The 22,888-nt window shown below is 32.2% G+C and overlaps 1 protein-coding gene across 2 annotated transcripts in view; it reads right to left on the reverse strand.

The window, feature by feature from the left end:
- LOC143056576 (ubiquitin carboxyl-terminal hydrolase 5-like) overlaps positions 1-22,836 on the reverse strand; it is a 38,041-nt gene extending 15,205 nt beyond the window's left edge. The window contains exons 1-12 of one of the 2 annotated variants that reach the window (XM_076229678.1): positions 22,699-22,836; positions 15,678-15,781; positions 12,759-12,884; positions 11,960-12,011; positions 10,874-10,992; positions 10,053-10,159; positions 9,009-9,244; positions 6,809-6,903; positions 5,778-5,971; positions 5,404-5,475; positions 4,771-4,846; positions 23-145 (exon numbers count right to left, since the gene is read on the reverse strand). In XM_076229678.1, the coding sequence (XP_076085793.1) occupies positions 23-145; positions 4,771-4,846; positions 5,404-5,475; positions 5,778-5,971; positions 6,809-6,903; positions 9,009-9,244; positions 10,053-10,159; positions 10,874-10,992; positions 11,960-12,011; positions 12,759-12,884; positions 15,678-15,776 (1,299 nt within the window). In that variant the 5' untranslated portion in view covers positions 15,777-15,781; positions 22,699-22,836. Of the gene's footprint in view, positions 1-22; positions 146-4,770; positions 4,847-5,403; positions 5,476-5,777; positions 5,972-6,808; positions 6,904-9,008; positions 9,245-10,052; positions 10,160-10,873; positions 10,993-11,959; positions 12,012-12,758; positions 12,885-15,245; positions 15,259-15,677; positions 15,782-22,698 lie in introns of those variants that run through there. The other variant, XM_076229679.1, reaches the window with a different exon arrangement.
- Positions 22,837-22,888: the final 52 nt, after the last annotated feature.

The following is a 22,888-nucleotide window of genomic DNA, read 5'->3' on the forward strand; positions in this document are numbered from 1 at the left end:
TATTAAATAAGTACAATAATACCTCTAATAAGTTTACTAAGTGAAGAAAATATTCCTGTGCATCTTGTTGTCTCTTAGTTGAGAATTCTGGATGTCCTTTACCTATCAAATTTTTGAACATCTGTGGACGGATTCCATTGGGTGGCTACAAAATATTAATTCCATTTTAAATCTTACATTTTAAAAAAGTAATTTATGGCATTTTCTTGTGATAATAAGTTATCTTATCTACTTTAATGTAGAAAAGGACAAATATTGTTTTATTCATCATTCTAAACAAAAAAATATCTTAATTCTACTTTTATGTTTCACTTTGGTGAATATACAATTTTAGATTATTAAGATCACCTTTGCATATTTACACAATTACTTTTAGAAAATTTTAAGAAATTGATAACTTGACTGTTTTAATTTTAGATACAAAATTAAAAAAAAATCATAAGAAACTTGAAATTTTGCGAACAGTAGAATTTTATTACATAATCTGAAAGATGAAACCTTGAACTTCACAGGAAAAATATATGGAAAGCCAACGGGGTCAAAATTCTTACTTCGTAACTTGTCAATTTGTAACTTGTAACTGTGTGATTTGTCAATTTAGATGTTTTGTAACTTGTCAATTCGTTAAATGTCGATTCGCAAATTTTCAATTTGTATATTGATGTTTGCCGATTTGTCGATTCGTAAATTGTCAATTTGTATATTGATGTTTTGTAACTTGTCAATTCGTTAAATGTCGATTTGCAAATTGTCAATTTGTAAATTCTATATTGATGTTTAGTAACTTGTCAATTCGTAAATTGTCAATTTGTATATTGATGTTTTGTAACTTGTCGATTCGTAATTTGTCAATTTGTATATTGATGTTTTGTAATTTGCCGATTTGTAAATTGTCAATGTGTATATTGATGATTTGTAACTTGTCGATTAGTTAAATGTCAATGTGTGAAATGTCATCTTCGTATTATGCTAACGATCATTATGACGACAGATGGCGCTCGGTTTCTTCTTATGTGTATAAGCCTCCTGTAAGTAGGAGCACCTCCATATGAAATATAAACCTAAGTAATTTTAATCTATTAATTACAGCACATTCTTTTAAAAGAAAAAAAAATGCATTTGTACAGGATCCCAGTTTTATTTTGTTTACTGACGTGGACTTTCGTTCGAGAACGGATTAAACTATATAAAAATGCATCCCGACTAGTTTAGTCCCTCGACGTTAACGATCTATCCTAATTGCGAGTTTACTGAAATAGTCGTTGGTCAGTGGCATATTAAGACTGGATTATTCAGGTAAATACAATAAGGAGATGTGGTAATAAACTGTATGATTGCCAATGAGACAACTATCCACTAAGCGAAGTTCAAATAAAGACGATGTAAGCAAGAATAGGCAATATACGGCCTTCAACAATGAGAATATCATATAGTCGGCTATAAAAGGCTACATCATTACTGGAAAAAAACAGATACTAGTAATAAACTATTTCAATTAATCCTAAAATGTTATTATCGGACCATTTTCTTCTGACAGAAGGGGAGAGGGCTGACATATATATATTAATATACATGCCTACTGAATAGTTCTGGTCAAGAAGCTTAAAAATTGCCGCTACCAGATTTCCTTTCTATAAAAATTTACAACTAAAAAGACCAAAATATTCACGAGCTCTCGATCTCAATGGCTGCTTAACGCCCAGTCCTCCCGATATGAACCCCACCCGGTACCACACCTCCTTATAGCCCGGCAACCTTACCAAATCTAATATTTTGTCGATCGGATCGTTAACTAACCGAAATGATTCACGATGTTAATCAATAAAGCTATTTCTTTTGAAATTTGCATGTCAAATGAAATTTAAAAAAAATCATTTGCAATGAAATTGTAACAATATAATCATAATATCCAATTCACAAACTATGTTGTATTCCGCCTGTCTCTTCTGTAGAGCAGTAAGTCAGGATCCCTGGCTACCATCTACTCAATACCTAATACATACTTCTGGGCCAAACCCCAAATCATGTGCAAATATTTTCATGGGGAAATAAAATTAGTGTAACCATATTGGAGATAATTGACTCTGTCATGCAAATGGCGAGATGGCGAGATCTTTTCTCTGGCAAGTCAAAGGGATAGGGCGTCACTATGTTTAAAAGTGGACGTATTAAAGGGGGGGGGGGGGGGGGGGGGGGTAAGAGATAAAAAAAAATTAAAAAAAATGTTTTAACCCCGCCGCATTTTTGCGCCTGTCCCAAGTCAGGAGCCACTGGCCTTTGTAAGTCTTGTATGATTTCTAATTCTAGTTTCTTGTGTATAATTCGGAGTTTTGGTATGACGTCCATTATCACTGAACTAGTATACATATTTTTTATGGGGCCAGTTGAAGAACTCCTCCCGTTGCGGGAGTTTCTCGCTGCATTGAAGACCCATATTGGTGGCCTTCAGCTGTTGTCTGCTCTATGGTCGGGTTGTTGTCTCCTTGACATATTTCCAATTTCCATTCTCAATTTTATGATAATTGTTAAATCGGGCCCTTGGCAGCAATTCAGTGTTCTTTTTGAACGAGCTTTTTTTTAATTGTCTAGTTCTATAGCACTGAGAAACCAGCCCCTGGACCACCTCGTACAGAAATATTAGCTTCTGGCTTGAGCGTCTTGTCTGTTTGTCTTGTAGTTTCAGTTTGCATGGTGAGCGCGTGTTAGAGACGTAACCAACTTCTCTGGATTTGTCTTCTGTTATAAATATCGCAGGGGTGGTCGCCGTATTCTTTCAAGCTTATTGATGTTTGTAGATGTGTACTGGTCCCATACTATTGACCATATGATATCCCATTATTGACTTGACCATTGAAGTACATGTATATGCGGTTTTCTTGCAATCCGATAAACAATAATATCTCAAATTTCTTATCAGAAATCCTAGTGTTAATTTGCCTTCTTTGCTACGTTGTAAATATTGGTAGTCCATCTTAGGTCCTCGTTTAGTTTTCTGATTCCTTTAGATTTTATTACAAAATAGTGCATATTCAATACAGTTTTGATATATAGTATACATTAAATAAGTGACTCATTTAAAATAATTTTTCTCTTCAGTTTGTTTTGTAAAGTACAAATATGATATGATAAAACATTTGTTATCTTCATTACTCATGCAGGAGCAAAATATATAAAGATTGTTCTTCCATTTACTTCTTGTTTTAAAAGATCATTAGATAACTACATTCTCAGTTTCTGAAATTTTCATATTGAGATTATAATATTAAGGAATAAAGGGTGTCAAACCTTTCTCCCATTATACATTTAGTCAAAAATTTGCGGCCCATGACAATATTAGTATAAATTTTCAAGCCCCGTCTTATATTTCATGTATTTAGTCTTATTTTGACCCGGTTAAATATTGAGTAGAAATTTCCGGCGAAGTGACAGTAATATATTTGCGAAGTTGATGAGGAAGCCCGTTCCAGCGACACATCTATATATACCTTAATACAGGAAGTACCAAACCCATGATGCCATCCAAGGCCAGTTTGGTGACTCGTAAACAAACGTGTTTATTTGGGGTCACCTCTATATATAACTGAGTCCTTGGTATACATGCCATGTAAACAAACAAATGCATTTATCTCTTTGTTTTCTTTTATATGTATGTGGTGTACAGAATTGATTTAAATTACTTTGGTATATATTCCATATGGCGGTGCACATACTTACAGGAGGCTTATACACATAAGAAGAGCTCTATACCGAGCGCCATCTGTCGTCATAATGATCGTTAGCATAATACAACGATAACATTTCACACATTGACATTTAACGAATCGACAACTTACAAATCATCAATATACACATTGACAATTTACAAATCGGCAAGTTACAAAACATCAATATACAAATTGACAATTTACGAATCTACATGTTACGATCATTAATATACAAATAGACAATTTACAAATCGACATTTAACGAATCGACAAGTTACAAAACATCAATATACATGAAAAATCACACAGTTACAAGTTACAAATTGACAAGTCACGAATTAAGAATTTTGACCCCGTTGGCTTTCCATAAAAATACTCCCACTGCTGTGAAAAATCTTTTAAGAAAGTATCAGCTCATTATGAAAAGCCATTATTATAGCATTTTTTCAACTAAAATGAAATTTTCAGCTAAATGATAGCATCAAAGGCATGAACCTTGCTACTTAAAAGAAGCAAATAGTTCATATTTTTTTTATTTTTCTAATTAAAAGATATTTTTTAAACCTATGTGTTTAAAATTTTGAAATAACTACAAAATCACAATTTGTGATAAAACCTCAAATTTGCTACTCAAATAAGTGATTTAAAAATCACTTATTTCAGTAAGTCCCTTGACTGATAAATGTAATCTAATCAAAATCTTCATTTATTATTTTTTTTTAGAATGTCATTTGTATGAATGGAATACATGTACAAATTTTAACAGCTTTTTAGAATTAAGGATAGTCATAGATTATGGTTGGTCATCTCAACAAGATTGATTGTTATCGCTTGAGCCAGTACATGTATGAATTCAAGATTGAGTATTGATTATAATTTATGGTATTATCACACTTGAATTGGGATACATGTACTATTCTATAATTAGGCCTCAATTTAGGTAGGTGTATCGTTAGAGTCCTAGCAATAGCTCATAATTATTAAATTCCTTTTAAGTAAAATGATTAAAAAAACTTTGACTGATCTTGTTTACAATTCATAACAAATGTTATTTGACATTACATACCAGCCCTTTTCCATCTGCAGTTTCTGTTGGAGGTTTGGAGTAATTCCCAGACAGAAGTCCCCTACCAAGCTTTGCCCTAAACATAATTATAGATGAAGTTTTTTTAACACAATGTTTTACTTTAAATATTTGAAGATATTATAAATGAAGAATTTTAAAATATAATATCCCGTAATATAAATACATGTAATTTGTCATTTGCACCAATGCAATCCATTAAAATTTGTACCCCACAAATAATAATAAATCCCACAAATAATATTGAATCTTGGTTACCCCACAAATATTAATAAATCCAACAAATAATAATGAATCTATAGTATATCTGAACAGAAATAAAATTATAAAAGCTTATAATTATGTGGAAGTTGTTGCAATATTAAACAGGAATTAATATAAACTCATTTAAGAAGGTAGTTGTCAATTGGCACTCACACCACATCTTCCATTTTATTTGATATGAAAATACTTAGATAATTGCTTGGCTGTTGTCTTAAAATCCTACTCCAAGTATTGATAGGGTTGCTAGCTAGTAGATCAACCTTAAATGAGGTAATATCCTATTCAATAAAATAAAAAGTGGAAAAAAACATTTCAAGTTGATAATAAATTCTGAAAATATGATTTACTTACATTTGTACATTAAAGTCAGTGGACGGATCTTCAGGTGCTGAACTGAATATATCTTCTGCTTTGTCTGAATATCTGTAAAATATTAAGACCAAGAACATAAATAACTTAGTTTTTAAATTGAATATTTTCATAATATTTTGTCAGCAACTCATCTTCAATTTCCATGAAGTATTTGCGACTGAACAGTAAACAAACAGCATACAATTAATCAAGTCAATAATGAATACGAATTTTAACTTAATGTAACATTTATTTTTAATAACAAATGTTTAAATAAACAACTGACATGTTGTAGCTAGGAGTTACCCCCTTAGTGACTAGTAAATAAAACAAATTGTACAATATCACTGATGAAAACATTCTTATAATCTCACCTTTTCTGAAAATCTGGTATAGTGAAGATCACCTGCATGACAGAATTCATATAACAACTGTTACCCAGGTTTCTCATACCAGTGTAACCAGGTCCATACAGGGGAGTTAACTTGCTGCCAGCTTCCTGTATCACATTCCATTCACCAAACTGTTGATTCAGGTCAATATCTAGTTCTACCATTGTCTTTTCAGTCTACAACAAAAAATTTATATAGATTACCCAAATACAGTAAAGTGAAAAACCTTTGTGAAGGACCTAATTTTGCTAATTTGGGAAATAATAAAAATCATTAATAATTATCTGTGTGTATAAATATTATGTTTATTTAGGGATGTACTTAGGTGAGGTTTTGGAATTGTGTCAAATGTTCGGACTCCTTGGTGGTTTTCCATACAGTAAAATATTTTGCCCCATAACACCCATTTATTTTTTCATACAAGATTTAATAGCTCATTAAAAGTCATTTACCAAAATTTTAGAAGATTCTTAATTTTCTTTCTTCTGTTTTGAGACCTAATAATACCAATGCAAATATAAGGTAAAAGTCAGAGTCAGCCTTTTCCCGCCATAATTTTAATCTCAAATATCTCGAAAAGGAGGCCCATGACCGATCAATATTTTTAGCTTATTTTTATCCTTAATTGATGCTCTACCAGCTTAAAGTGTCAATTTTAACTTCTTAATTTATTAATTTTTACCTAACCTCACGGAAGTACATCCTTAAGGAAGATCAAAATTCCTACCAAGAATCAATTCCTCATTTCCAAGCAGCAAAAGAAACCCACAAACATATTTGCAAAACAAAAATTGCAGAAGATCTAAAAGATTAAACTGCTTGAAATAACCATATACTTTTTCTATCACATCAAATTCCTATCGGAGATTTACAAGACTTGTATATAATTTTATCATTTTTTATATCAAAACTGATTATAAATCAGGAATTATTTTTTGTTTGTTTTATTTTAACAGATATTTCACACCATTAACGTTCTATAATGAAGCACAGATGCCAAAATGATTATATACCTTTTCCAAAGCTCTCATATTAATTCCAAAATGTGTCAGATGTTTATCAAGATAAGGGTCCAGTACCATGTCATCTTCTTCATAGGAATACACATCTAAAAATAGAAAATAAAACATATCTGCATGATCTGCTAAAATAAAGATATGTTGAGCAAAATTATGGTGCACAAAGTGAAATTATGGTTTTACTTTATTTTTTAACACAAAAAAAACCCATAAAGGTTATACAGGGTCAAATGTGTATGCATACATATAAACCAATAAGACTACAACTCAACAATACAAATAATATGCATTTAATTCATGGTTCTGGTAAATGCAAACTTTGGATACAAAATATCCTACAGCAGTTTCCTCAGGGCACTTTTAAAATTGCTTACCGTATACGGCCGTGTATTGTCCGCATTTGTGTATAGTCCGCACCCCCTCTTCATCCCCAAATATCGAGGATAAAGTCTAGTTCGCTTGTATAGTCCGCGGCAACTTTTGACAAGATCGGGTCCGCGAACAATGACGGAAAATGTCGATTTTGCGGTATTTTTTTTTTTATTTTTTTTGCCGAGATCGGCAATATAGCAAGTATTGTTGTTGAAAAGATAGATAGTCAGTTAAAACTTATGATAAGTTTTTTAATGGTATCTTTAAAGATATGTTTTTAATCTTTGTTAAAGACCGGCAACACAGTAATTATTGCTGTTAAAAGATCGATGATCAATATAAAGTTATGATCAGTTTGTAAAAGAAGACTTAAAAGATATGTATTTAATCTATTTTAAAAGTTTTCAAAAGATTCTGTTTAATTGCTTAATTAAATCGTCTTTCAGACTATCATTCTTTAAATATTAATTTAAAGTCCCAAACAATGAAAGCAAGAACTGTATTCATGTAATAAATGTTAATTAATTCAATCATGTACATTTAACTATCGGCTTATCACTTTTGATATCATTGAAAGTGGTAGCTTGCCCAAGCCAATAAACTGTTTAAAATTCTAAAAATAAATATTTGGTATGCTATTAAACAAAAGATGTTCGATGTTTAAAACTTGATTAGAACTCATTAAAATGTTACAACTCTTTAATCTTATCATTTCTTTTATTGATTTGAAGAACTGCCTCAGGTTATTCAATTACATTCATCACTTGTCAAAAGTTGACATGGTTAATTAATTGCTTTACACACAAACATGTAAACTCATTCATGTAAGACGATACACCTGCACAATGTGAACTTTCACCTGGAAATATAGTTTCGTATACAAAATTCCACTTCTTTCAGGTTTACACTTTCAGTATTAATGGTAACGATTTACAATTAAAAAATGTTAGGTCTTGATTTATTTACGTCGATAACTTAAGAGTTAAACACAAATAGTCGGAATACGAAAATTTTTGATACTTTAATCACACATTTTCAAAATGGCGGATCGTGGTTTACTTGTACTGTACACACGCGAATAACATTAAACAAAATCGATCTTGGGAAGATTTCACTAGGTTTCAACTTGTCTATTATGGTTTTACCATTGAAGGGTTCATCTTTCATTGATATTCAGGATTCAGGTACACTGTTAAGATGCAATGACACAAATTTGACCAAATCCGAAACAAAGCGGACATTCGATCAAAGGCTGATTTTTATGCAAATTACTAAGTCAACACTGTTGGATTGTTTATTTTATTTAAAAAAAATAACAAAGAGTAGTCAAGAATACAGTTAGATTGTTTATTTTATTTCTAAATAATACAAAGAGTTGTCAAGAATACATTATAACATTGACAACACATGATGTTTCTGTTTGCTTGGCCAAACCTCGTTCAACATCGTATCCCAACTCTGGAAAAAAATGTCATGAAATCCTATAGTACTGCATAGTCCGCACCCCTTCCATCAATTTCATTCCCAGGGTAAAAAACCGCGGACTATACACGCCTTTCTACGGTAAGTTTAGTTTTCTAACTTGTAATTTGAAAAATCAATATAATTTGGAAATAAAAATTATTGACAGCACATGAATAAATTTAGCCAAAATTTCCATCTATGTGAGTTTGGAACTTTAAACTTTGATAAGTTATCTTCAAAATAGTTTTTATTACTTTAAAACTGTCACAAAATTATAAAAATTCCATATATCATGTATATTAAAGTTCAATATTTTCTCTTAAATGATTGTGATTATAATGATTTGTTTACAACCTACCTGCTCCCTCTGCAGTAATGGTTCCTAATTTAACAGCCAATGGGTGTTTAAACTGATCATAATGTTCCACTGCATGATTGTTGCCACCACTGCCATCAAAAAACTTTCTTCCACACAAAATACTGCCGTCAGTCAGATTCAGCCAAAGGTTAGAGGTCAAGTCACATTTTTCACATTTCCATCCTTTGGGAGGAATTTTTATACCATTGTCTTGCTGTACCAAGTTCTCTGCGTGTCTTAAAATATATTAAATACAATTAAACATAAACATAATTAAGGTACACTTCATCATATCAAACAGGTACATGACTATAATGCTATTGAAAACAAATATTAGAGACACAGATGTCTAAGGGCTGTTCCAGAAAATACTATGTCCCCCCCAGGGACGGCACTTTTTTTTAACCCCCACCACCCACAGAAATAAAATTTAATTAGAACTGCACTCCCTTTGCATTTTGGTATTTCAAATACAACCACCCACATAATATTTAAAAAAAAATTGCCTTCCCTGGGGGGGGACATAGTATTTTCTGGAACAGCCCTAATATTTTGCTGAACATTATGTGTTACATATTTATTTTTCGTTCATAAATTAGGACTGTAGTTTTCTCAAGTATAACATTGTCGCACTTTTTGCAATAGTATAAACATCACAATAATTTTTCAATTTACAGTTTGAGAATGTAAACAACAAAAAAGGTCTATGAAGAACAGGCAATAAAATTTCAAGATATCAAATAGTTGGAGAGAGTTGATCAGCAAAATTCAGAAACTATTGCGGTGTTTTTATAATTGCAAAAATTGCAACAGGGTTATGATCACAATAATTTAATCTCGCATTTTTAAAGTTTTTTATATGGGTAAAACAGGATTTTTATCAGTATCGCAAAATTAAAATCGTGATAAAAAATACAAACAATAATTTCTGAATTTACAGTATTACTTTCCATCTTTTGGTCAGAAATACCTGATGAAGGTTATTCTAGACATATTAGTCATGACACAGACATCAAACTCTTTAGATTTTTGTTCATTACTTACTTTGACACTTTTCTTTCCTCCCCCTCCCATGTACCTGCCATTGCAGCAGCCTCAGCCATCTTACTGGCATCCTCAGCAGACAAAATAGACTCAACAGATATTTGTACCTAAAAAAAGTAAAATCATAAAAATACTGAACTCTTGAGGAAAATTCAAAGGGGAAAGTCCCGAATCAAATGGCCAAATCAAAAACTAAAACAAATCAAATGCATGGATAACAACGGTCATATTCCTGACTTAGTACGGGCATTTTCTTATGTAGAAAATGGTAGATTGAACTTGGTTTTACAGCACAGCTAACTAAAGCCCTCAATTGTATGACAGTCGCATCAAATTTCATTATATTGACAATCAAAATACATTGACAATAACTAGGTTCACTACAAAAGTACAAAATACTTAATCTTTATTTAAAATCTGAATTTTTTTCTCTACTTTATCTTTTAAAACAATTAATTGAAGACATACATAGCAAGTTTAATTTTCTATGTGTATTATTTTAGGTTTATTGTTAAACTACACATGAAATTTTGATAATGCAATTACATGTACTTAGATTTGTTTCATGGATTTGGTCAACTTTATGTGGATGCTTGATTTTTGTGGTTTCACCAAATTCACTATTTGTATTAAAAAAAAATTAAACTTTTGAATTCCAGGTTCAAATGTATCCACAATATCCATGTTAATAGGTATTCACAATTAATAATAAAACCACAGTGTTTAATCATGTTAATTCTTACCTGATTTATTCTTTCAACAGCTAAATTTTAAAATATTTGTTTTCTCTAAATTCTTATTTCATTATTTGGCTTTCTTACCATATCTGGTATATCTTGATTAGGTAAGGGTACCACTGTCCAGCTCGGGAGTACTACTACAGAATGAGTCTCTTCAAACTCATACTGTTTATCATCTACACTGAATCCTCCTTCTACTCCTATTTATATCAAATATAATCACAGGTGTGTTATTCAACTATCTTTTTTTTATATAATTTATACAATAAAGATCTGAATAAATGGGTATGTGGATTAAGTCAATAAAAACAGAAATCCATCAACATTGAAAACATGTTAAGGTCAACACTAGAAAAGTGTCTTTTCCATACACTATGCTTTAAATTGCCCAAAACTCTCAAGAATTTGCAAATAATTTCATCAATTTTTATTGTTGATGTCCTTGCCAACCTTGGATATATTTTGGTTTTTGTTTGAATTGTCATGATTGTTTAACATTTAATTTGTCATTTCAACTACTCTTAGAGCTGGTTGTGTTGTATGGGTTTTGCCTATTGTTAATGGTCGTACAGTTACCTAAAGTTGCTAACTTTTGCGCTATTGGTCTCTGGTTGAGAGTTTTCTCATTGACAATCGAACCACATCTTATTATTTCTATACCTAGTCACACATCTCATCATTGATGTTATTTTCCAAACCCAATGATGTACAACACCTCTTCTCTAATTTTGTGCCAATTTAACCATTTCATAACCATGACAACTCATTGTATTAACAATTATTAATGTGTGGTTGCCTGTGTCGGTGATCTCAGTAGACAATTGGTTGAGTTTACGGTCAAAACCTTTATCAGCTCACTCATGCATCAAAATATGCTTACAGGCGTGTATGAAATTGACAACTTTGTGGAATGTGGAAGGCACTCGAAGGGGATCCAGATATTTGTTTAAAACGCTTTTTTTTTATCATTAGAGAAACAGATTCTTATTATAGTTACTCGTAAATTATCAAATTTGTCCAATCTCGATAGTAAAATTATAAATTTTAAAGTCCTCAATGAGGCATGGACTTCAAAATTGATAATTTAACTATCTCTATTGGATAAATCTGATAATCCACTGGTATCAAATTGATTCAATGTAAGAATCTATATATATAATGCTTTACCTATTGCTAGTTTTGTTATTTTCTTCTCAGGAGGATCTGCTGGCTTAGGTATCTACAATTACAAGCATAGTTATTCAAATAATTAATGCATAACTAGAGCATGTAGAGGCTCAAAGAATAAATAGAGTAACAGTTTTTTCAAATTATGTTCACTGATGGTAAAAGATTGTATGATTAATAAATCAGGTTTCTCTCGATACTATCTTTTGATTGCAAGAAGCTTCTGTCCAAGTTTGGTAAAAATCCAGGATAGTTTATGAATCTACTAAATGTTTTAAAAACTTTAACTGGAGACTGTATGTAATATTAACTGGAAGAAAAACTAAATCTATTTATAAGTAAAATATGAATAAACAGGTACAAATTTTTAATAAAATTTTCTTCTAGATACTACTAGCTTTTTATCATAAACATAAACTATAGTTGAAGGCTTGACAAAAATGTCAGTGCTTAGACATTGTTAGAAGGGGTGAATAATCTCCTTGGAATTGAGAGGTGCCAATGCTTATACATCTATAAAGTGCATACCAAATATCATTAACTGACCTCATCACAAACTAAAACATTGTTGTTGTCACTGATAATTAAAAAGCTTTATTTCGAATTCATAAAATCCATAAAAATAAGACAAATTTATATTATTAGTGTTCTTAAAACCTTAAACATGTTAAACACATGGCATATAAATATAGAAGTTTCCAAGACAACTGCAAAATGGCGGCTCCACAAAAATGATTCATTATTTAAACGTAATATACATTTTAAAAATATCATAAACTAAGGCCTTTTAACTCTTTACCTCTTTTCTTATTCTTTTTATATGTAGAAATACAGCATTTCCTGTTTTCTTGAAATATGGTTCTACAAACTGCTTTCCAAGTCCAATAAATCTGTTCATACAAACATACAAGCCAGTCTCAGATTCCTGTGAAAAATGGAAAAATTATGTAGTAAATCGTTATGTGACACAAAAATGTGATCATGACTCCGGTGTTCTGCCCACAAATCTCATGTTGACATTGCATTCAAATATACAACAAATTTTGAAATACCATCTCATCACTAGTAATTATCACATCCCACTGCTAAGACAGTTTTATTTTTTATAAGAAAGTAATTTCAGACAGCGTCACGCTGATTACCATAATGCTATAGAGCCATGAGGAGAACAATTAAGAGATAACTGTATTGTATTCGAAGCATTAAGGACGTCCATCGGTAGTTTTACTGTCGCAAATTTAGTTTACCTGGCGACGCGTAGCGGAGCAGGTAAACGGGTATTTGCAACAGTAAAACTACCGATGGACGTTCACAAAGCTTCAAATACAATACAGTTATCTATTCTAATGCAAAACAAGTTCATAATTAAATTTCAAGCATTATTTCAGTGTACAATCATCCTTAAAGAAAATTCTGCGAAAAGATGTTATCTTCTTTGGTCCCTACACTGGATGACGTCATAGGTTTGCCTCCGACGTCAAACATAAACACCGCGTTTTCTAGCTTCTGTGCCGCTTTAGAATGTAATAAAATTTGATAACAAGAAGTTTTTTAGGTGCAACATGTGAGTTTATGGCTTAATATTGTAGAAATTACATGTCAATACATTCAGCAATTAAAAATGTGGGCTTCCTTAGTTACAGACAAGGAGATAGAGAACTTTACGCTAACTGTCATCCAATCAGACCCATTGATACAAAACAATTGCATTAGAATGCATGATGATGATAGCATAGCAATACATTGAAATTATGTCAAAAAGAAGTTTCCTATGACATGCAACGTCAGGGTACCCAAATTGCACCTATTTTGACAGTTTTTTAACCTACGTTTATTTATACTTCACACAAAAGTTTTCATTATATGTTTATTTTGTAGATGTATCATTATTCATTATATGGTTTCACCAATTTAATTTTGAATCCATATGGAATCATAGTAAAATTGGTCTAAACTGACCTCCAAACCATCAATGATTCTGAAATGAGGAGTACCCAAATTGCATCCATGCTTAAATTTGCATCGTCAAAAGTATAATAACAGAGCTTTTGTTTAATTTTTTCAAATATTTTGAACAATTGGATATTAGTCCATGCTTACTCTTCGTTATTTAAGAAAAGGATACTTGTAACATATTGTATTTGCTCATTTTAAAAAGATGATGTTTTGATGACGTCGCATGGTGACGTTTCAGTAGATTTTGCTTTTTCAGTAAACACTTCATCTGTTGATAAATACTATGAACAATTTGTGCATATCTAAATATTTTTACCTATGTTGAAAGATGTGCATAGTATCAAATTATAAAAATACAAATTGTTTAGTCTCTAGGAAATCTTGTAAGATTTCCACTGCTATATTCGCTAAAATGGTGCAATTTGGGTACTCGTTGCAATTTGGGTACCGTTACGTTATGAATTATCCATAACATTTGGAATGTTTAAATTCTATTTGTTTTGATATTACCTATTCATAACAATATAGAAATCCATCTACATCCAAAAATACACCTACTGTAAGTAATGTACAATGTAAATTAAAGCTTAAAATGTCAAGTAGAACATCATGAACATGTATTTATAGGTATTCAATGAATCAACCTGAGCACTGATATTATTTTTATTTCTTTGTTTTATAATTTGAGGACACATTCACAATTTACTTATGAAAAAAAATTAAATGAAGCAATTATTATTTATCCAATTTTTCCATAAATGTTCTTTCTGTATCTCCCCCAAGGGTGACTGGGGAATAGAAATATGGTCACTTGGTCTTCTCCCGACCGGCAGTAAAATGCTTGCCGAAGTGCTGCGTCCGTTTGGCTGTGCGGGATGTATCAAGTTCGCAGTCACGTCCGGTCAGAAGGGGGACGTTAAATCCGATGCCTCGTGTAAAGAGAGTGCCACGCTCTTTGCACGCTAAGAACCCTTGCGACAACTCTTTGAGGGGTCCGTAGGTGGCCTGTTGCAAGGCAAAATTTCTGTCCCTATCCAATATACCCTCATTTTCCAGTGGCAGTCCAAATTTCCCCGACCATCATCCTAGATGGCCTCTATTACAACTACCTACCTATTGTATTTATTGTTAACTTGTTCTCGTCCTGAATATGCATGAAATATTTGCCACTGGACGTTAAGCAACCAACAATCAATCAATCTTTCTGTATCTATATCATGATACATCAGTGTACACATTTAGATTGATTGATTTTTTTATTGTTGGTCCATGAACCAGAGTAGAAAATGAACATGATGAAAAGTATTTGTCATACTACCAGACTACTTACTGGATTATCAAAGGAGAAAAGTGTTTGTCATACTACCAGACTACTTACTGGATTATCAAAGGAGAAAAGTGTTTGTCATACTACCAGACTACTTACTGGATTATCAAAGGAGAAAAGTGTTTGTCATACTACCAGACTACTTACTGGATTATCAAAGGAGAAAAGTGTTTGTCATACTACCAGACTACTTACTGGATTATCAAAGGAGAAAAGTGTTTGTCATACTACCAGACTACTTACTGGATTATCAAAGGAGAAAAGTGTTTGTCATACTACCAGACTACTTACTGGATTATCAAAGGAGAAAAGTGTTTGTCATACTACCAGACTACTTACTGGATTATCAAAGGAGAAAAGTGTTTGTCATACTACCAGACTACTTACTGGATTATCAAAGGAGAAAAGTGTTTGTCATACTACCAGACTACTTACTGGATTATCAAAGGAGAATGCACACTCATCTTTGAAAACTTTCTCTCCACCAAATGGAGCTTTTATCTTGGTAAGGTGCTGCCTTAGTATATCTACCATTTTATCTGAAATAAAAGTTAACTTTCATTGACTTTGCTAATTCAATAAATGCATCAAACAATACCAACCATTAATCTCCATTTACTTGAAGTTCCAGGACTTTGGAGATCTACACCACATGTTGGTGATTTGTCCAACCTGTACAAATGCACTCATTGTTGAAGGCCGTATGGTGACCTATAGTTGTTCATTTTTGTGTTATTTTGGTCTCTTGTGGAGAGTTGTCTCATTGGCAATCAAACCACATCTTCTTTTTTTATACAAAATGTGATCATGCTGATGCTTAAAGTAATCATATAAACTTCAAAAGACAGTGTTTTGTTTATCAGCGCAGATATAATTTTGTCATGTGACAGTGACGTCATGAAAGATTTTTCCTGATTTACTCATGTTTTTAATGGAATTTTGAACTAAATTTTGAACTAAATTGTAAGGAATGACTGTAATGTTTGTTGTCGAAAATAACATAAAAAATGTGGTGCATACTTTAAAATAACTCTCTACACAGGTTATTCAGTATGCACCACATTTTTTATGTTATTTCTTCATTAAGACAGAAAAAATATTACAGTCATTCCTTAAGCCAAGTTAAGGTGGAACATAACAATACAGGGAGATAACTCTGTAAAATCAGCTAAACGTTTTAATCATGGTGTATTGTTAAGGAAATATTAAGCTTCTCAATGATAAAAAATCATGTGTTTGTAATAAGACCCGTCACGGCCTGGCTGGGGAATTGGGTAGGCAAATGCTCACATTAATCTGTACTGATACAGGCTCCAAATGCTTCCTTTATACGCCATAACTTATGGTGGTGATCCTTATAAAGGATGCTTATATGGAGACAAGAAGAAGAAGAAGTTTGTCAAACTGCTTAGTGGCCCAAGACCACAATTAAAATGAATTAATGATCTCTCTTTTCATTGTCCAAGAATATAGCTCCCATTAATTATAGTGAATTGTTTCTTTATTTTTATTCTTCCCCTTTCTCATAAATTTCTTAGTTTTTTTTGGGTGGAAAATAAAGAAGAGAGCTGAAATAAACTTTTGGATGTTTTATTTTAACAGATTTTGATATGGAAAGAGTGATTAGGCCAGGTGCAAAAAGGTAATATTTACACTTTTCGGAACATCTCTTGACTTGCCTACTCTTCTGGTACAGAATACACCATATTTTGCAATGTTAATTGCAAGACTACAATGTATCTCCTACAGTGTACAGAGTCAGAACAGCTGTTTCACAAACAAATAAACAGTCATCGTAGCAACTACCAATGCAAGCCAGACCTCCCTCTCAGTTGATATTTGAGATCCCATGGCCACACTAAGGCAGATCTCAACCGACTGAGCATTACAATCATTGACCACAACTCTGCTTGGTCTAGGGAGGATAGACTCACTCAGGATAGATTTTGAATAAGAAAATTAACAACTTTGGCACCAAATGGGATAAAGGAAAAGAAGTAGTTCGACTTCGTGTAGTGCTTCACATTTGGGTATCTATAATACTAAAATTACAAGGTCCAATTTGTCAGCCGTCATCACGTAAAAACGACGAATCACAGAATTCAACTTTATATATAACTAATATAGTACAAAGGTGTAGATTAAAAATTTTGTTTTCCACGTAATTAATATGCCAATAATTAAGAAGTTCCGGGTGGAGTCCGCTACCGATACCAATAGTATATTCACCTGTTACCTATTACCTTATCTGTACGTTCCGCATCTGACAGGCGCACCACCAAACGTTGTATTCAGGATTAATATGCTATATACACGGGTCATAACCACAGGGTTGACACTACTAAATTGTCAAATTGTTATCTATTGTAGTATTTTAATCAGTAAGACTTTCTAAGATAACAATACGAATACTAAAAATCTGGACTAAAAATAAGGCGTATAGGTACAGTTTTCAATTTGTTAGTGGGCATGACGTAAAACAGCGAAGCAAAGAATTCAACTTTATTTATAACTTATATAGGACAATGCTGTTGATTAAAAAAATACTCCATTCCAGGACCTTTTGTTTTCCAAATAATTAATATTATTGTTTCAGTTCGACGGGTTCAAACAGAAAGACTTGAAAGCAGAGAAAAACTGTCTGACAGTGTGTATCTTATAATCGGCATGACTTTATCAGATGACAATACTAATACTAAAATAAGGCTTGCGCATAGTTATATACTTTAATTCAGTCACGAACCTGTGATATCACGGGTGTGTTCTAGTATTATATATTATTACAGTCTCTGTTTCCATTTCTTTACCTTACCTTACTCATCTTAAAATAATGTTGAATATATACCAATTTAAATTGCTTGATTTTTTTAGGGATGTAAAAGTACCAAGCCACGTTCAACAAGTTAACCTTAGTCAAAATTTATTATTATATTTTAACAGCCTTTTGTTTGCGATGTTTAATAACGCAGACTCTGTTGCATGTGTTGTAACTCTACTGTTGTCAAATTTGAATTATTCTATGTATTTACAAATTTAGATTGCTGTTTATTTGAAATTTTTATTGAAGCAATCGTTCTTGTAACATCATAACGCTAAAGTTTTAGAAATGTGCTAATTCATATCGCACATTATTATTTTTATTTAAAACATATATTTGCACTCTCTGTTGTAATTAGCGGCAATAGCCATATAACCTAGGTCATCATGGTCATGTTTAACAATTTTTTAGAATGGTACAAGCGTTTTACCTGATGTTCGGTTCGACTTTGACAGAGCTCCAGATAAGAATTCACAAATTGGGGTTTTTACCCACTATTTTTTTTATTTAATTGAGTGAAGTAGTTTTTCAATTATATTATTCATGTTATTAATTCCAATTAACCCCTCAAGCAAATATCAAATTGGGTTTTTCACCACCAAGCTCCTGAACCTATTGGATTTTTTCATCTATACGATACTGAATTTAAGCATGTTATAATCACATTAGCTGTTTTATTTAGTTTATACACTGACTATTGTACGTTTTAATTTTATCAGATTTAAAAAAAAAATGTTTTGTATTTTCCACAATTTTTATTTACTGCATGGTGGCTTAATGTAATATTTGTGAACGTTAAGTGTTGTAAGATAGTGTTGCCAGTCCCTATCACCTGTTTGCCAAACCTACTTTAAAGAAATAAGAAGCTCCCAGATTTAAGGTATATATACCTCAAAACCAGGTTTAAAGGGTGGTTTAATGACGGAGACCAAATTCAATTTACAAATAATCCAACAACTATACAATAATATGTTGTACTGCACTTGCCAATAAGACAACTACATGCATCTTAGGCATACAGAACAATAGAAAGTAGCAAGCTACATTTTACATCAAAACTTGGATCACTCAGTCAAATAAAATGAATTATATATATATACTGTTAACCAACTTATTTTCGCGGATACTTTATTTCGCGTTTTACCCTTTTTAGTCATTTGTGTTAGTCTACTTCGCGTTTATTCAATTTCGCGATTTTCTATTTACTTGATGTAGTTAAATAAGGAAAGATACTAATTTGACATATTCGCGACGATTTATATTAGCATTATTTTTCTACTCGCGAAAATAAACAGGTCGCGAAAATTAGATGGTTTACAGTATACATATTCTCTTGAACTAAAAATAAAAGTATGTTTTTGTTGAATTTTATTTACATAAATCTGGGTTTCCTTGCATTGTCCCTTATTACTATTAGAACTTTTGGTTTCCGATGCTGACTTCATATATAAGTGAGGGTTGACAGCTAGAAAGGGAGGTCTGAGTAAGGGGGAGGTTGGGGCCTTTCATAATTTCATGTTTCAACTGATTTAGGTCTGACGTGTTCTAACTATTTTCTTGCCAAGTTAAACTTGCAAACAAGCCCTGGACACGCCATTGCACAACCCTGTGCGTTCAAGGGACGCTTCCTTTTAATTTTAGCTTAGTCTTGTTATCATCATAATTCCTCTGCTCTCAAAGCATGCAAAAAGAAGCTAAAATCAAAGAGCAGATTGCTCTGAGGGATACGATTGCCATTGTTTCATTGACACATGTATACATGTAGCTGGATAATATTATTTTTAAAACTAATTCAACTGCACATGTAAAATAGTTACAAAATAGCCAATCCCGGATAAAAGTGTATGAACAATGTACATGATGTAATTAGGCCTATTGTGTTTTATTTTTGTACTATCAATTCCAAGTTTACTTTCCACAGCAGTCACTGAGACTCAGAGTGAGAGAAGGTATTTCACCTCGTACATTATCTTATCACCTATTTTCCTACGTTAATTCTAGGAGGCACCCCATTGCTAACTCTTTAAATATTTAATTTCCTTTGGGTCAGTGATCATGACTCCTTTCCGTACACATTTATCGGTTTAAATTGCAATCGTTTTTAATATGATACGACGTTTATTAACAGAAAGACGTGTTGTTTTGATTCAGAATTCACGGAAGTTACTTCCGGAAGGGAGACAACTCGAAACGATAATATGGAAGACTTCATTTCGCCGAAAGGGGTGTTCTACGATTTGGATGACATTTATTTTAATTAAAATGATGCATATGATTTAAAATAATGCAACAACAATAACCCTCAATAGCGGACATACATAGAAAAGATCCCATGAGTTATAAATTAATTAATTGAGTGGGGAATCTAGAGCAACCATTTAATCTAAAACCCCTTGAAGTCAAGAAAACTATACGCATGCGCATAATTTCCTAAACAAACCCTGAAGCCAGAACGTATATTAAATGTTTATTTTTAAATACACTAAATATAAATACTGCTTAATTCTGATTTTCCGTGTTGTTAAAAACACGCATATAAGTCAAGGGAATTATCAAACATGAAGATTATGAAAAGAACAATATAGGAAAGTTGTTAAAGTTCAATCCCTTTGTTTATTTTTACCTTTTAAAGCAAGACAATCATAAGAATCTGAGATGTTCCTTAATGTTTAGAGTGGGTCTCATTGGGGTTTAAGCGTGACGCGGGATTGCCGATTTTTTGTAAGCGTGAAAGTCAAATTATTGTGTCGTGAAAACGGGAAATGAGGTCTAGCGGGATCCGGAAAATGACAAAAAAATGAGAATTGCTTACGTACATAGTGTAAGCAGGAAACGGGAATGTGACAAAACAGTAAGCGGGATCCGGGATCGGCACACCCCAATGAGACCCCCTTTAGAATAAAACGATTGACGTGAGGGAAATGCTCTGAGCCACCGGTATAAGTCTACAGATTGCTTGAAAGCAATCGTATCCCAAAAATGCTTCTATATCTTTTTTTACCAGAAGCTTACTTTCGTTTTAATTTATTGCTAAGAGTAATGTTAAATCCCAAGCAATATGTAAAGAATTATGACGACATGACTAACGCTAATTGGATAAAGACAGAGAAGTCGAAATGTTTGGTATCCGGTCATTCAGTCGCCAAACTGATTAGGCCCCAAGTCAATGTGGCCCAATATCGATCCGTCCCAAGTCGATCCGGCTCCACATCGATTAGAAATAAACTATATAGACTTTTAATTAGTATAAATGGGGGCTTCACTTAAAAGAGTACAAATATAAACAGCGTTAAATTTGTATTCCATTTGTTTGTTATATATAATCATATTCAATATTTGTAATTTATCGTTGTGTCCATGTGTCCGGACACAAAATGCATGTCAACTATATTTTGCTCCAAAACCTTGACACTAATGAATAGTTTTATTAATTGGGGCAGGGTCAACTGAAATTATGAGCCCAACAGACTTTAGCTAGAACAACATGAAAGCATATTAATTATTATCATGATGATTCATCAATCTTTATATAATTTGTGAATGTATATATACAGATATATTTAGTAAAACTAGTTCGTAAATGATTATCCCCGAGGAACCAGTAATGACGCACCTAACGTTGTGTTTGTCTCTGCATTTAATCTACCATTTAAAAGAAAAAGAAACACGGAATAGAATGAAAGATTGATCACTTGTTAATGTATTTCAATCATTAAACAGTTGATTTTTGAAACAGTAAAAGCAATAAAAATCATGTTTGCTAACATTACAAACGGACTGTCAACTTATGATGGGTACCAGTAATGACGCACTATAAACAAACCAGTAAAAACCACTTGCAGTGTACCTGATGTTCGAAAAATTGCTTCAATCCGGATAATTTAAAGTTAACACTATTCAACAAATTTAATTTTAATAACAAATTTTGACATTTACAGTCACTTTTATGATCATGTTGATAGCAACACAATTTTTTTCATTAATTTAATTGTAACCTATATTTTATTTCAAATTTTATATAAAATTGTTCAAAATTTATCAAAGTGACATATATATTCCATATACTTGAAAATAAGAAGTAATTGCATTCATAAAACAACATTGACATTAAAACATTTATCAATGTATACTTCGTACAATGAATGAAAAAAATCGATAAACAATAGAAAATTATATAAGCGACGATCATTTGTTCTACAGTGATTCCCGCTTAAATGTAAAACCATGTCACATGACAGTCATATGATTTGAAAAACACAAACTGGGGCAGCATGTGCATACATACTTTTGCCGGCCAAAGTGGATTTAGGACTGATAATCATTCTGGGAAGGGTAGACTGTTTTTGACCTTAATAAAATGGCAGAAATTGCATTATCTTTACTAATTCAAGCAATAATAACATTTCTGGACAGAGTTTGAGGCATCTATGTTGTAGTCATATGACCTTCACCATCATGTTATGAATAGTAATTATCGATGACGTCACATCTTTTGTTTAGAAATATAAAACCCAAAACTAAATTGGTGCGTCATTTCTGGTCCGCGTCAAAACAGGTACCAAGACGATATATTTTGGTTTCTGTGTGATTTTCAAGTATCAGTTATAAACACTGGGTCGAGAATTTGCATAATCATACCTGTAACATGTACAAATGTGATAAAAGAGGCAACCGGTGTTTACAAAAATTCTTCTGGAAAATTGCTGATTTTTATTAGTGCAGCATCAATTTGAATTTAGAATCAGGTATCATTGAACTACGTTCTCAAAAACGTAGAAGGGATCATATTCTTATTATCCAATCGGAGCACATTTAACGTAGGTTTTAT

This window comes from Mytilus galloprovincialis, chromosome 13 (genome assembly GCF_965363235.1).
Source record: "Mytilus galloprovincialis chromosome 13, xbMytGall1.hap1.1, whole genome shotgun sequence".
Lineage (NCBI taxonomy): Eukaryota > Metazoa > Mollusca > Bivalvia > Mytilida > Mytilidae > Mytilus > Mytilus galloprovincialis.